At 36.6% G+C, this 12,782-nt stretch overlaps 1 protein-coding gene and 1 pseudogene across 7 annotated transcripts in view; both read left to right on the top strand.

Annotated features, from left to right (window-relative positions):
- TBC1D15 (TBC1 domain family member 15) overlaps positions 1–12,782 on the top strand; it is an 87,290-nt gene that overhangs the window by 25,409 nt on the left and 49,099 nt on the right. For all 7 annotated transcript variants that reach the window (XM_037845670.1, XM_037845671.1, XM_037845667.1 and 4 more), the window contains exon 4: positions 6,919–7,057. In XM_037845670.1, coding sequence (XP_037701598.1) covers positions 6,919–7,057 — 139 coding nt within the window. The remainder of the gene's footprint in view (positions 1–6,918; positions 7,058–12,782) is intronic.
- Positions 2,010–2,359, top strand: LOC119541587 (annotated as a pseudogene).

Raw genomic sequence — 12,782 nt, 5'->3', positions numbered from 1 at the left:
TCTTTGCTTTCCCCCCTACTGTCCTAGGGCTCAGCTTTCTCATGTCTAAGTTAATTCATTCATCAGCTTTCTTATTTCCAGGTGTTTTTTTCCCCTCCTGTCTTCTGTTTTTTTGTGGTTTTATTATATTACAAAAATTCCCTTTGTGATTATTTTGGTGGAGGTTTTGGGAAGAAGCAGAGATGTCTTCAATTTGCCATCTTTATACTGGATTAAAACGGGCTTTATTTTTATCTTAATTGTGCACTTCATTCAACAATAATTGGAATGTTTAATATGTGCCGGGTATTGTTCTAGGTTTTAGGAATATAGCTGTGAACTGAACAAATCCCCACTTGTCTTGAGCTTAATGTTTAAATGGGTATGGGAGAGACAGTATACAAGTAAGCAGAACATAGTTTGTCAAATGATGGTAGAGGCTATGGAGAAAAATAAACTAGGAAGGGGATTGATTGTAAGTACTTTGTAGGGATAGCTGTTGGGATTGCATTTTTTAAATTGGGTGGTCAAGGAGGGCTCCCTGAGAAAAAGACACTTGCATGAAGACTTGAAAGAAAAAGCACTCCACTCCTTAATTTCTTTCCTTTTAGTTCTTCCACCTATCTTTTAGTTTGTTCCCATTTCTTATTTCTCAGTTTTTGTTGTGCCTTTATAGTATTTTCCTGTTCTTAAAAATTTTCCTTTTTAAAAAGAATTACACCAGCAACACATGAATACATTTTTGTTTAAAATGTATTTTAAAGAGAAAGTTGAAGTTTTTCTTAATGCTACCCTGTCCCTGCCCCTTTTTAGTATATATCCTTCCAGACCTTTATTTGTACATTTTTCATATATATATATATATGTTTAGGAAGACCTAGTTTTTATCTCTGTTTTTTAATTGCATAATTATTATATTGTACACATTACTTTGCAACTTTTTTTGTTTTATTTACTTTTAGGTATTGTATATCTTTAAATATTAAGATACATCAAGTCTTTAAACTGATAATATTTCAGTTCAGCAATTTAATTGGTTGCCCCTTAATTTATTTACTCATTCCTCAATTGATGGATGTTCCAGTTTTTCACTATTACAAACAGTGCTGCAATGAAAATTATTTTATATTTCTCTTTTTGTACATATGTGAATACATCTCTAGGGTGGATGATGAAAAGAGAGTTACTGTAGTGAAATTTAGTTTATTTTGAATTTTAATTAATAGGGCTAAATTGCCCTTCTAGGGTCAGTCCTAGTTAGTCCTCGTGCCTGCACTGCCATCAACAGTGTGAGAGAGCCTATTTCCTTATACTCTCTTATATATTTAACATTGTCTTTGTTTACTTGAATGTGGAGAATTAAAGAAATCTCATTTTGATATGCTATTCTGTCATTGCTACTCAGGTTGGATACATTTCTATATGTTTGGCACATTCTATTTCTTTTTTGACTTGCATTTTTTATACCATTTGCTTATTTTTCTGTTTTGATGTTTGTATATTTCTAAATGATTCATAGGAGTTGTTTTTGTATTCTGGATGTTTTTCTCTTGCCTTTCTTATATTTTGGATACATTTTCTATCAGTCATGCTTATCTTTGACTCATTCAAGGTGCTTTGTTGTATAGAAGTTTTAACTTTTTGATTTAGTCAAATTTTAAATGTTGTCTTTTAGATTTTTGGTCTTACTCTGCTTTAAAATTCAAAGTGCTATAGAACTATAAATGCAGATGTGTTATTTGTAGTTTTTTACCAATTTTGATTGCCAGTAAGAGAATATACAACCAATGATGCCTTAAATAAATAACCCACATTGCCTATTTTCTTCCAACAACTAGAAGTCTGGAGTTGGGAGGTATTTGCAGTGGTGCTCTTTTTTTTTTTTTTTTTTTTTTAATAATAAATTTTATTTTGATATACGTTCAATCTTACAGGAACAGTTGCAAAAACAATATACAAACCCCATATGTAGAACTCTATCATACCCCAACCCCCCCTCCCCCAATACCCAGATCCATCACCTTTAAGATCCTGTCACGCTTTCCGGCGGTGACGACCTCCCTATGCGAACAAGCCTCTCGCAAAGGACCTCCTTCATCCCTCTCCAGAAGAGGAGAAGAGGAAACACAAGAAGAAGCGCCTGGTGCAGAGCCCCGATTCCTACTTCATGGATGTGAAATGCCCAGGATGCTATAAAATCACCACGGTCTTTAGCCATGCACAGACAGTAGTTTGTGTGTTGGCTGTTCCACTGTCCTCTGCCAGCCTACTGGAGGAAAAGCAAGGCTTACAGAAGGATGCTCCTTCAGAAGGAAGCAACACTAAAAGCACCATGAAGCAAGATGAGTGGGACACCATCCCAATAAACATTTTGGATACATAAAAAAAAAAAAAAAAAAAAAGTTCCTGTCACACCACCGTCTCTTTCTTTCCCTCCCTCCCTCCCTCCCTAACACCCATCATCTATTGCTTTGTCCTCTGAACATATGAGAGCAAGCTGCACATATCTTTGAACAAACAATATAATTCACATACCTTTCCCATGGACAAGAGCATTATTTTATGCAGTGTCATTAAGCGCAGCTAAGAAGTTCAAGAAATTCAACATTGATATAAAGCTTGCATTCTATATTTCCCTTTTTTTTTTTTTTTTCCTTGTGTCCCATCTGTGTCCCTTTGAGCCTCCTCTCCTCTGACCTCAGATCCTATCCAGGATCATCCTTGGCATTTAATTGTCCTCTATTTAGATTGTCTTTTTTTTTTTTTTTTTTTCAATTGTGGAAAGATATATATAGCCTTAATGTTTCTATTCCACCCCTCCCTAGCATTCCATTAGTGGGATTAATCACATTTAGAATGTTGCAATGCTATCACCTTCCGACCATCCATTTCTAGAAGTTTCCCTTCGCCCCAAACAAAAACCCTACTCTCACCTCTTTGTTGCTCAGATGTGGCCCTCTCTCTCTCTAACTGAGCCATCTCGACAGGTGAATTCACTGCCCTCCCCCCTACGTGGGACCCGACTCCCAGGGGTGTAAATCTCCCTGGCAACGCAGAGTATGACTCCCGGGGATGAATGTAGACCCGGCATCGTGCGACTGAGAGTATCTTCTTGACCAAAAGGGGGATGCAAAATGAGACGAAATAGTTTCAGTGGCTGAGAGATTCCAAATGGAGTCGAGAGGTCACTCTGGTGGACATTCTTATGCACTATATAGATAACACCTCTTAGGCTTTAATGTATTGGAATAGCTAGAAGTAAATACCTGAAACTACCAAACTCCAACCCAGCAGTCTGGACTCCTGAAGACAATTATATAATAATGTAGATTACAAGGGGTGACAGTGTGATTGTGAAGACCTTGTGGATCACACTCCCTTTATCTAGTGTATGGATGAGTGGAGGAATGGGGATAAAAACTAAAGGACAAATGGGGTGGGATGGGGGGATGATTTGGGTGTTCTTTTTTCACTTTTATTTTTTATTCTTGTTCTGGTTCTTTCTGATGTAAGGAAAATGTTCAGAGATAGATTGTGGTGATGAACGCATAACTATGTTATCATACTGTGGACAGTGGATTGTATATCATGGATGATTGTATGGTGTGTGAATGTATTTCAATAAAACTGAATTTAATTAAAAAAAAAAGATCAGAAAAAAAACAAAACAAAACCCTACTCTCATTTCTTAACTCCCCATTGCCCCTTCCCCCATTTCTTGGAACCCCTACTCTACTTTTCATCTCTTTGGTCATATTCTTTGATACTTTCTTTGTGTTTGCCATGGGACTTAAATTTAGCATCTTAAATGTATAACAGTCTTGTTTTTCTTTGATACCAACTTAACTTCAATAGGACACATAAACTGTGTTCCTGTACTCCTCCATTCCCCCACCTTTATGTAGTTCTTGTCAAAAATTACATATTTTACATTGAGTCCAAAACCACCAATTTATCATTACAGTTTATGTATTTTAGATCCTGTAGGAAGGAAATAGTGGAGTTATAAATCAACAATACAGTAGTATTGGTATTTATATTTACCATGTGATCTTTACTGGAAATCTTTATTTCTTCATGTGGTTTCAGTCAGTTGTTTAGTGTCCCTTCCTTTCAGCCTGCTTAAGACTGATCTACTGGTAATGAAGTCCCTCAGCTTTTGATTTTCTGGGAATGTTTTCATCTCCCCCTCATTTTTATCCTTCAGGTGTTTGTGAATTCTCCAAGTCTCTGATGGTTATTGACTTCTATTTGTATTCCATTGTGGTCAGAGAATGTGCTTTGAACAAATTCATTTTTTTATTTTTTATTTTATTGAGGCTTGTTTTTACGTCCCCGCATACAGTCCGTTCTGGAGAAAGATCCGTGATCACTAGTGAAGAACGTGTGTCCCAGTGACCTGGGATGTAATATTCTATATATGTCTGTTGAAATTCTCTATATCTCTCTCTCATTTGTTTGCTTCTCTGTCGGTAGGGCTCCCTTCAGTATCTGAAGTACGGCAGGTCTTTTATTAGCAAACTCTCTCAGCATTTGTTTGTCGGTGAAAAATTTAAGCTCTCCCTCAAATTTGAAGGAGAGTTTTGGTGGATAAAGTATCCTTGGTTGGAAATTTTTCTCTCTCAGAATTTTAAATATGTCATCCCACTGCCTTTTTGCCTCCATGGTGGCCGCTAAGTAGTCACTACTTAGTCTTATGTTGTTTCCTTTGTATGTGGTGAATTGCTTTTCTCTTGCTGCTTTCAGAACTTGCTCCTTCTCTTCAGTATTTGAGAGTCTAATCAGACTGTGTCTTGGAGTGGGTTTATTTGGATTCATTCTATTTGGAGTTTGCTGGGCATTTATGCTTTGTGTATTTATATTCTGTGGAAGGTTTGGGAAGTTTTCCTCAACAATTTCTTTGAATACTCTTTCTGGACCTTTACCCTTCTCTTCCCCTTCTGGGACACCAATGAGTCTTAAATTTGGACATTTTATTTTATCTGTCATATCCCTGAGATCCATTTCGATTTTTTCAATTTTTTTCCCCCTTCTTTCTTTTGTTCTTTCATTTTCTGTTCTGTGCTCCTCGAGGAGGCTGAGTTGTTGTTCAGTCTCCTCTAATCTTGTATTATGAGTATCCAGAGTCTTTTTAATTTGGCCTACAGTTTCTTTTATTTCCATAATATCTTCTTTATGCTCTTTTAGGGTCTTCTTTATGTCTTTTATATTCTGTGCCATGCTCTTCTTCAAGTCCTTTATATCCTGTGCCATGCTCTCATTGCCTGTCTGTAGTTCTTTGATTAATTGGGCCAAGAACTGTGTCTCTTCTGATCTTTTGATTTTGGTGTTTGGGTTCGGGTTCTCCATGTTGTCTGGTTTTATCATATGCTTTAACATTTTCTGTTGTTTTTGGCCTCTTGGCATTTGCTTTACTTGATCTTTAATTTGTTAGAATTGCAGCTTGGTGACATACACTTTCTTGAACTAACCAGCAGATGGCATCTGTGAGTCACTTATTCTCCTCAAGTCAGTTCTCCCAACTTTGTGGTGTGTGGGGATCTGATTCTTGTGGGGTCCAGTTGGTGCACTTAATTTGGGTATGTTGTCAGTGCTGTCTGCCCGCAGTGAGAGGCGTGTGCCTGAGCGGTTAGGGAGGAAGGGCAGGTTTAATAATCAAACCTCCCAGATGTTCCCGGAGATTTAAGGCTGTTCTCTGCCGCTGACCCAAAAGTCCTTGGTATTGGCGTAGGTTCCCTGGGATTTCCATGTGGTTCCCCCCTCCCTGCTGTGCTTTTCCAGGGCCTCTGTTGGGGGGAGGGCCGTGCCACGTCACAAGTGAGCGCCGGCCTCCAGGGAAGCCCTGGGCCGCCGGGCTGTGTAGGGGCGTTCCCAGCCCGCTTCAAAGATGGTTGAATGGGATGGGTTAACTTCCCCCTTTCCACACAGCTCCGCCCTCCCAGCTCCGGGACAATCAGCCGTGGGTGTATTCAAGGCCACTGCCCACGGCCAATATTGTGTCTTGTGAGCAGTGCTGCGGGAAAGACTCCCTGTCAGGCTGGGTTTCTCGGCTCGGCTCTGTGCTGTGTGTTCGGCCCCGGGCAGGAGCAGCCCCGCCCGCTGGGGAGACGGCTGCAAGTTGTGTTTTTTTTTTTTTTTTTTTTTTTTCCTCTCCTTTTGGCTCCCCTTTGCTCCCCTGGACCTGAGACAATCAGCAGTGGGTGTGGTAAGGGGTATCCTCCACCCCAGACACCGAGGCGTTAGTCCAGACCACTCTCATCTTATCTGCAGCTGTTCCCGGGCTTCTTTTTTTTTTTTAAAACGCCAGCCCACCGTTTCCCCACACCGCAGCGTGGCCGAGGGACTCAGCTGACTCGCTCACTCGTTTCAGAATGCAGACTCCTGGTTTCACCAAACGCACGTTCCCTGTGGCTTTAGCAGACGTTGTCCGGCTGGTACTACTCTGGAAGTGGTGTTCTGGGTCACTTTCTGGTTTTTTATCTAGTGTTTTCCACGGAGATGATTTTTGCTCTGTCTCACCTAGCCGCCATCTTCCCCTTGCAGTGGTTCTCTTTTCTTTTCTCTTACCGCCGTAAGATGGCTGCCATATTTTTAGGCATCTCAGCTGCTTTCAAAACTGGAGAAAGGGGAAAGGAGACAAGGCTTTTATTAAGAAAGTGGGAGTATTTCTAGAAGACCCGCAGTTGTCTTCTCCTTATGTTTCTCTCATTGGCAACCCTAACTGCAAGAGAGATTGGGTAAGCTTTCTTTTCTTTTTTTTTTTTTTTTGACAAAATTGTGTAAGGGAGAAAAGGACAGGAACTAGTGTTCAATTTTCCTATCCAGAGTATCTGCTACAACCTACAAACTTAGTTTATGTATGATCTGAGAAGATGGTATGGATTGAAATTGAATTCTAGTTTTAAACCTTAAATGTTTTATATGTTATCATTATTTTAGGACTCCAGTTCAGTTGTAGAATGGACCCACACCCCAAAAGAAAGAGCTCATCGTGGATCAGAACACCTGAACAGTTATGAAGCTGAGTGGGACATGGTTACTACAGTTTCATTTAAAAAGAAACCACATACCAATGGAGGTAGGATTAAATCTTTTGAAATCTTAAACTGATTTGCTACATATAATGTGTTATTAAACTGAAGTGTAAAGAATAATTTTTAATGTTTTACAGTCTGAAGAAGCGTGGTTTGTGCTTCAATTAATACATATAACTCCCATATTTTTTGTTATATTCCTTTTTCATCTCTTTTGTTATTATTGATTGTGACTTCAAAAAGACTTTAAAAATGTTTGTTCTGGTTTGTAGTTATTAATGGCAGAAAGTAGATAGAATTAAAGATTGTTTTGACTGACTTGCATGCACATTTTTCTTAATCTGTTAAACTAACTAATCTTGTTATGTCATCTGAAAGCACTAGGGGGAGATGGAGTGTATCACTAAACCGTATCATTCTAAAATTTCAGTGCTACTAGGATTTTCACAGCTCATTGCAGTCTCTCCTTTATATATGTTCACTGACTATCCCCCTCTCTCTATTAAATTTGTATTTGCTGTATGGTGATTATCTAGATGTAGTTAATAAAGAAGAGCCAAGCTAACAGCCTGACATTTTAGTGAATGCTAGCTCAAGGGATGGTTGTTTGTATATCATATACCACATATCCTACCCCAAATATGATTTAGCTAGACTGTCTATAATGTGGCCTGCTATTTGTGATCTATTTTTAAAAATTGAGTACTTATCTAGAGTTAAATTTGTTTTATTGATTCCTTTGTGTTTCATAACTAAAAGGAAATTTTCTCTCTTGATCTCGGCCTGAAGTTAGGATTTATTTGCATATTAACAGATTGAAAAAGGCTGTTCAAAACTTATTGTGGCATATATTGCTTCATTTACATAATATTATGATTAAGAAAAGCTGATATTTATGTATGGCCTGTGGAGTCATTCTCATATACAATAGTTATACATTGTACTTTCCATTTCTAGGAAAAAGTGGCAATTAAAAAATAAGCAGTAGTTCATAAGCTTTTGAATCAGCTCATGCATGTGTCTTTTTTATGCATAACTTTTATTTTGAAATAATTTCAGACTAATATGACAGTTTCAAAAAATAATACAAAACTCATACAGAGAAGTCCAACTTGCCTCCCTCTCAGGTACCCAATTCACCAACTTTTAATATTTTGTCACATATGATTGCCATTTGTCACATGATTGCCATTGATATGGCAAATATCATTCCGTCCATCCGTCCATCCATTCATTTCTCTCTCTCCCTCTCCCTTTTTATCCCACACTCCCTCCCTTCTTCCCTCACTCTAATTTCTAAACATTTGAGTGTAGGTTGAATACATAATTTTCCTTGAACACTTCTTAATACTTCCATGTACATTTACTAAGAAAGAGGACATTTAGAAATGTAACCACCTTAAGTAAAGTTACCAAGTTCAAGAAATTTAACATTGATATAAAGCTTTCATTCTTTTATTCCATTTTATGTCCTATTAATGTCATTTGGGGCATTTTATCCTCCAGTATCAGATCCAGTCCGGTATCATGTATTGCATTTAGTGTTATTGTCTCTGTAAGTCTTTTTTTTTTTAATTGTAGAAACATGTAAAACATGAACTTTTTCATCTCAACTATTCCTAAGCATACAGTTCAATGGGATTAATCTCATTTTTCTTTTCCTTCTCTTTCTTTTCATTTCCTTCCTTCCTTTTCTTCCCTCTCTTCCTTTCCTTTCCCTCCCTCCCTCCCTCCCTCCTCCTTCCTTCCTTCTAGGTTTACAGAGAAATCATGCATAAAATAGAGTTCCCATACACCACCCTATTATTAACACCTTGCATTGGTACGTTTGTTACAATTCAGAATAATTGTACTATTAACTGTAGTCAGTAGTTTACATTAGGGTTCACTGTGTTGTACAGTCTTTTTTTAAATTTATTTAAATTTATTATTTATTTTTTTTTATTTTGATTGAAAGGCTTTATGGAGAAGTCCCCACTTTCTCTGGAGAAAGAACCATACTTTGCCATCCTCCCCACCCCAGCCACCCCACCCATGATGCTAACAACACACAGCTGGTTCAGGGAGTGTCTCAATCTGGCAGATCAAGGGAAATTCCAGGAACCTTGGGGCAGCCCTGTCCCCCAGTACCAAGCCCCAGGATTGGCAGGCATCAGGGAAAGGTGCCAACCACTTGGGAGACCACGAAGTTCTCTTTCCTCTTCCCTTTCCTTCTGAAATCCCTTAATTTCCTATTGGGTAGAAGTTGTAATTAGCCCAGTCCCGGCACCAGGCCCCAGCCAGAGGCAGAACTGCTAGGATAACTCCAGGAAAACTTGGAAACCAGTATTTTTCCAATTAGAAGGATTGTACAGTCTTTTGTTTTGTTTTATATTTTTATTCTAGTCATATACATATATTACATGTTACTATACACACACACACACACACACACACACACACACACACACACACTTTTTTCCTTCCTTTTCCTACCATGAGGGAAAGTTTGTACCAGAAGAATGCAAAGTGTGAAGGAAAGATGAAATCACAGGATTTTAGGTTTATGTCACACAAGAGGTGATTTTTTACTTTACTCTAGACTAAATTTTCAGCACTGTTTTATGTGAATTGCTAGTTTTTGTTTGTTGTTGCCTAATATTGTTAAATCCTTGGAAATAAAATCTGACAAGCTAAAGGAATGTGTAAAAGGAATGAGTTTTCAGAATTTCATAAAAAAATACATGGATGAGAAAAGTATAATCTGACAAAAAAAGTTCTCTTTAAATTGGTGGTTCTCAATCTTGGTTGCTGTTGAAATTTTTTAAATTGCTGGGGAATTAAAAAAAATTTATTAGACAAGTTGTATGTTTGCAAAAAAAATCATTCAGAAAATACAGAGTTTCCATTTACCGCCCTCATATGCACAGTTTTCCCTATTATTAATACTCTGCATTAGTGTGGTGCCTTTGCTACGATTGATGAAACAATGTTCTTATAATTATACTATTAACTGTAGTCCATAGTTTACATTAGAGTTTACTGTTTGTGTCGTACAGTCCTGTGGTTTTTTAAAAACTTTTTTCCAATCACATATATACAACCTAAAATTTCCCCTTTTAATCATATTCTAGTATGTAATTCAGTAGAGTTAATTACATTCATGATGTTATGCTACCGTCACCACTATTCATTACCAAAACTTTTCCATCACCCCAAACAGAAATTGTGCCAATTAAGCATTAATTCTCTATTCCATATCCCTACCTCAGCCCCTGGTAGTCTGTATTCTAGTTTCTGATTCTGTGAGTTTGCTTATTCTAATTATTTCCTAATAGTGACTATACAGTATTTGTTCTTTTTTGTTTGACTTATTTCACTCAATACCTGGGGAGGTTTAAAAAAAAAATGACAATACTTAGGTTTCATGCTGACCAATTAAATCAGACTCAGAGGTGAAGCCTTGGGCAGCTGTAGTTTCAAAAGTTCTCCAGGTGATTTTAATGTGTAGTCAGGATTGAGAATCTCTTTTAGTCGTGTAGCTTAGCAAAAACCCACACATGTAAATACTGCTTTAGTAGTTTGACCATACAGAATGATTTATAAAGTGAAGAGCCTTTATTTTATAATTATTAAAAGTTAAGGAGACATTTTCTGAGTTAGCTTGAGGTTTTAGAATTCAAATTTATGCCATTATGAGACATTTAAAAAACATGTTTAAAGAGCATTTTTTCCCAAAGAAAATGTTTTAAAATTTTGACTACGAAAGACTTAATTTTATACTTAATATGAGTTTCTATTGCCAAGTCCTTTATTTTTATATACCAAATCAAATGTTTTGAAAATATTTCTCCGAGATAACAGACTGCCGTCATGTTCTAGAAAGCCATCCAAATAAAATGTCCTTGTCCTTGATGTTAATTCAGTTTAACTCATGTGGACACTTACTGAACTATTCTGTTCTACTTGTCTTCTGTTATATTTGGTTTTCCTGTGTCAATGTGTTGGAGGTACTTTTTTACATATAGTTGGTGACATAGTTGGTGAACTAATCAAATTTATTTACCTTTAAGAAGAAAGAAGGAAATTTTGAGTTAATGCTTAGACTCTATTTTTCCTTTGTAACCATTTCTATTTCTGACTAGTTATTGGCGTAGACTAAATTGCAGATTCATTTTATGTGAACTTGGTGCTAGGCTAGTCATTCATTCATTCAACACATCTTTGAGTCTCTGTTATGTGCTCAGCTCTCTTCTAGGCAGTGGGGGGATATAGCTTCTGCTCTCATGAAGCTTATATTCTAGTGGAGGGACTTGTAGAATTGACTTGTAATATTTTTCTCATTATTTATCATAGTTTTTAAGAGTTGTATTGTGTGAGGCTTTTTTTTTTTTGTATTTAGTATGTAATGTGTATTTCTGTGAAGAAAGAAAAATCTGTAAAATCTTTACTCTTGAATATTCACAAACTCCTGGTAACTCATATAGCCTTCATGTAGTACTTAATATTCTTCATGTGATTTTTCTTCCATTAATTTGGAGTAAATATTCTTTGGCTAACTTAAGAATTTAATTTAAAAAATTGACTGTATCTAGTTTTTCATTATTGTTTTGCTGTGAAAATATTTTTGATATTTGCAAATAATCTAGTAGCATGTGTTTTCAATTTATATTTATCCCTTTTAGGTAATTCAAGTACATTCATACTTAAATAATTCATGGAGAAGTTGAAATTCTAGAATTTTTCTTTACTTTGGTATCAGTTTGTAGGTGTATAATATAAATACTAGTGCAACATGATATAAAGTAGGCAAGTGGGAAAATGGCACTTAAATCTAGTATCAGTCTTCAATATGAGTTCACCATCCAAACTGGTGTGGAAGCTAGGCAGATCAATGTATAGGTAAGTTACTTCAGCCTTTCTGGACTTTCTTTAAATGATAGCAGTTCAAGTGTTTGTGATATAGTGACAGTGCTTGTATTCCTTGCATGTGAATGTTTCTGTAAGCTGTAGATTTCACTGTGTCATTTTAGGAGACCTTGTTGCAGATGATGGAGCTATCTAGTTAGGAAGATCACGTATATTCAGGTCCACACCTGCTGTCTTTAATCAGGTTTTACAAGCAGCTGTCTTCTGTGTAGCTTGTCTTTGTGGAACTAATAGCATGCAGTGGAATTAGTGAAGTTCTTGAATAACAGGATACTGCAAAATTTTATATGAAATAACATTGGAGGAAAGATCTTTTAACATTTCAAAGACATCATCCTACTTATTCTGAGTTAAAATGTTAGAGTGTCAATTTTAGATTAGAAATTAATTATAACTGTTAGTACATTAGTGAGAAGAAAGGTAACATTTTTTTCTTTTGTTCTTTAAATTTTTATTTAAGTAGATAATCTTTTAGGTGCTTGTGATCAAGTTGATATTGTTCATGGATGTAGGGTTTTAAGCTTCAATAAACAGGTCACAGACTCAGAAAGTGCTTTATTTTATGAAATTTTACTTTGGTTTGAGTAGAGGTCTTAATTTAGTAGAAGGTTGAACTAGCAGGAAGATTGGATGCATCCATTGTGTTTGAACCATTCACAATTTAGTTATCTTTTTATCCTCAATCCCCCCCCCCCCTTTTTTTTTGCTTTCTGCAAATAAAATGTTGGTGTGACTGTATTTTCACTCCAGGGTTATTTTTTATACCAGTATGCTTACCTTCACTCTCAGTTTACTCAAGTAAACATAATTGCAAAAAAGGAAGTTGAGAAACAAAGTTGTTTTTTTTGTTGTTTTTTTTTC

Source organism: Choloepus didactylus, chromosome 8 (genome assembly GCF_015220235.1).
Source record: "Choloepus didactylus isolate mChoDid1 chromosome 8, mChoDid1.pri, whole genome shotgun sequence".
Taxonomy (NCBI): Eukaryota; Metazoa; Chordata; class Mammalia; order Pilosa; family Megalonychidae; genus Choloepus; species Choloepus didactylus.
The sequence above is the reverse complement of the archived record's forward strand: the minus strand, read 5'-3'. Positions and strand labels throughout refer to the sequence as shown.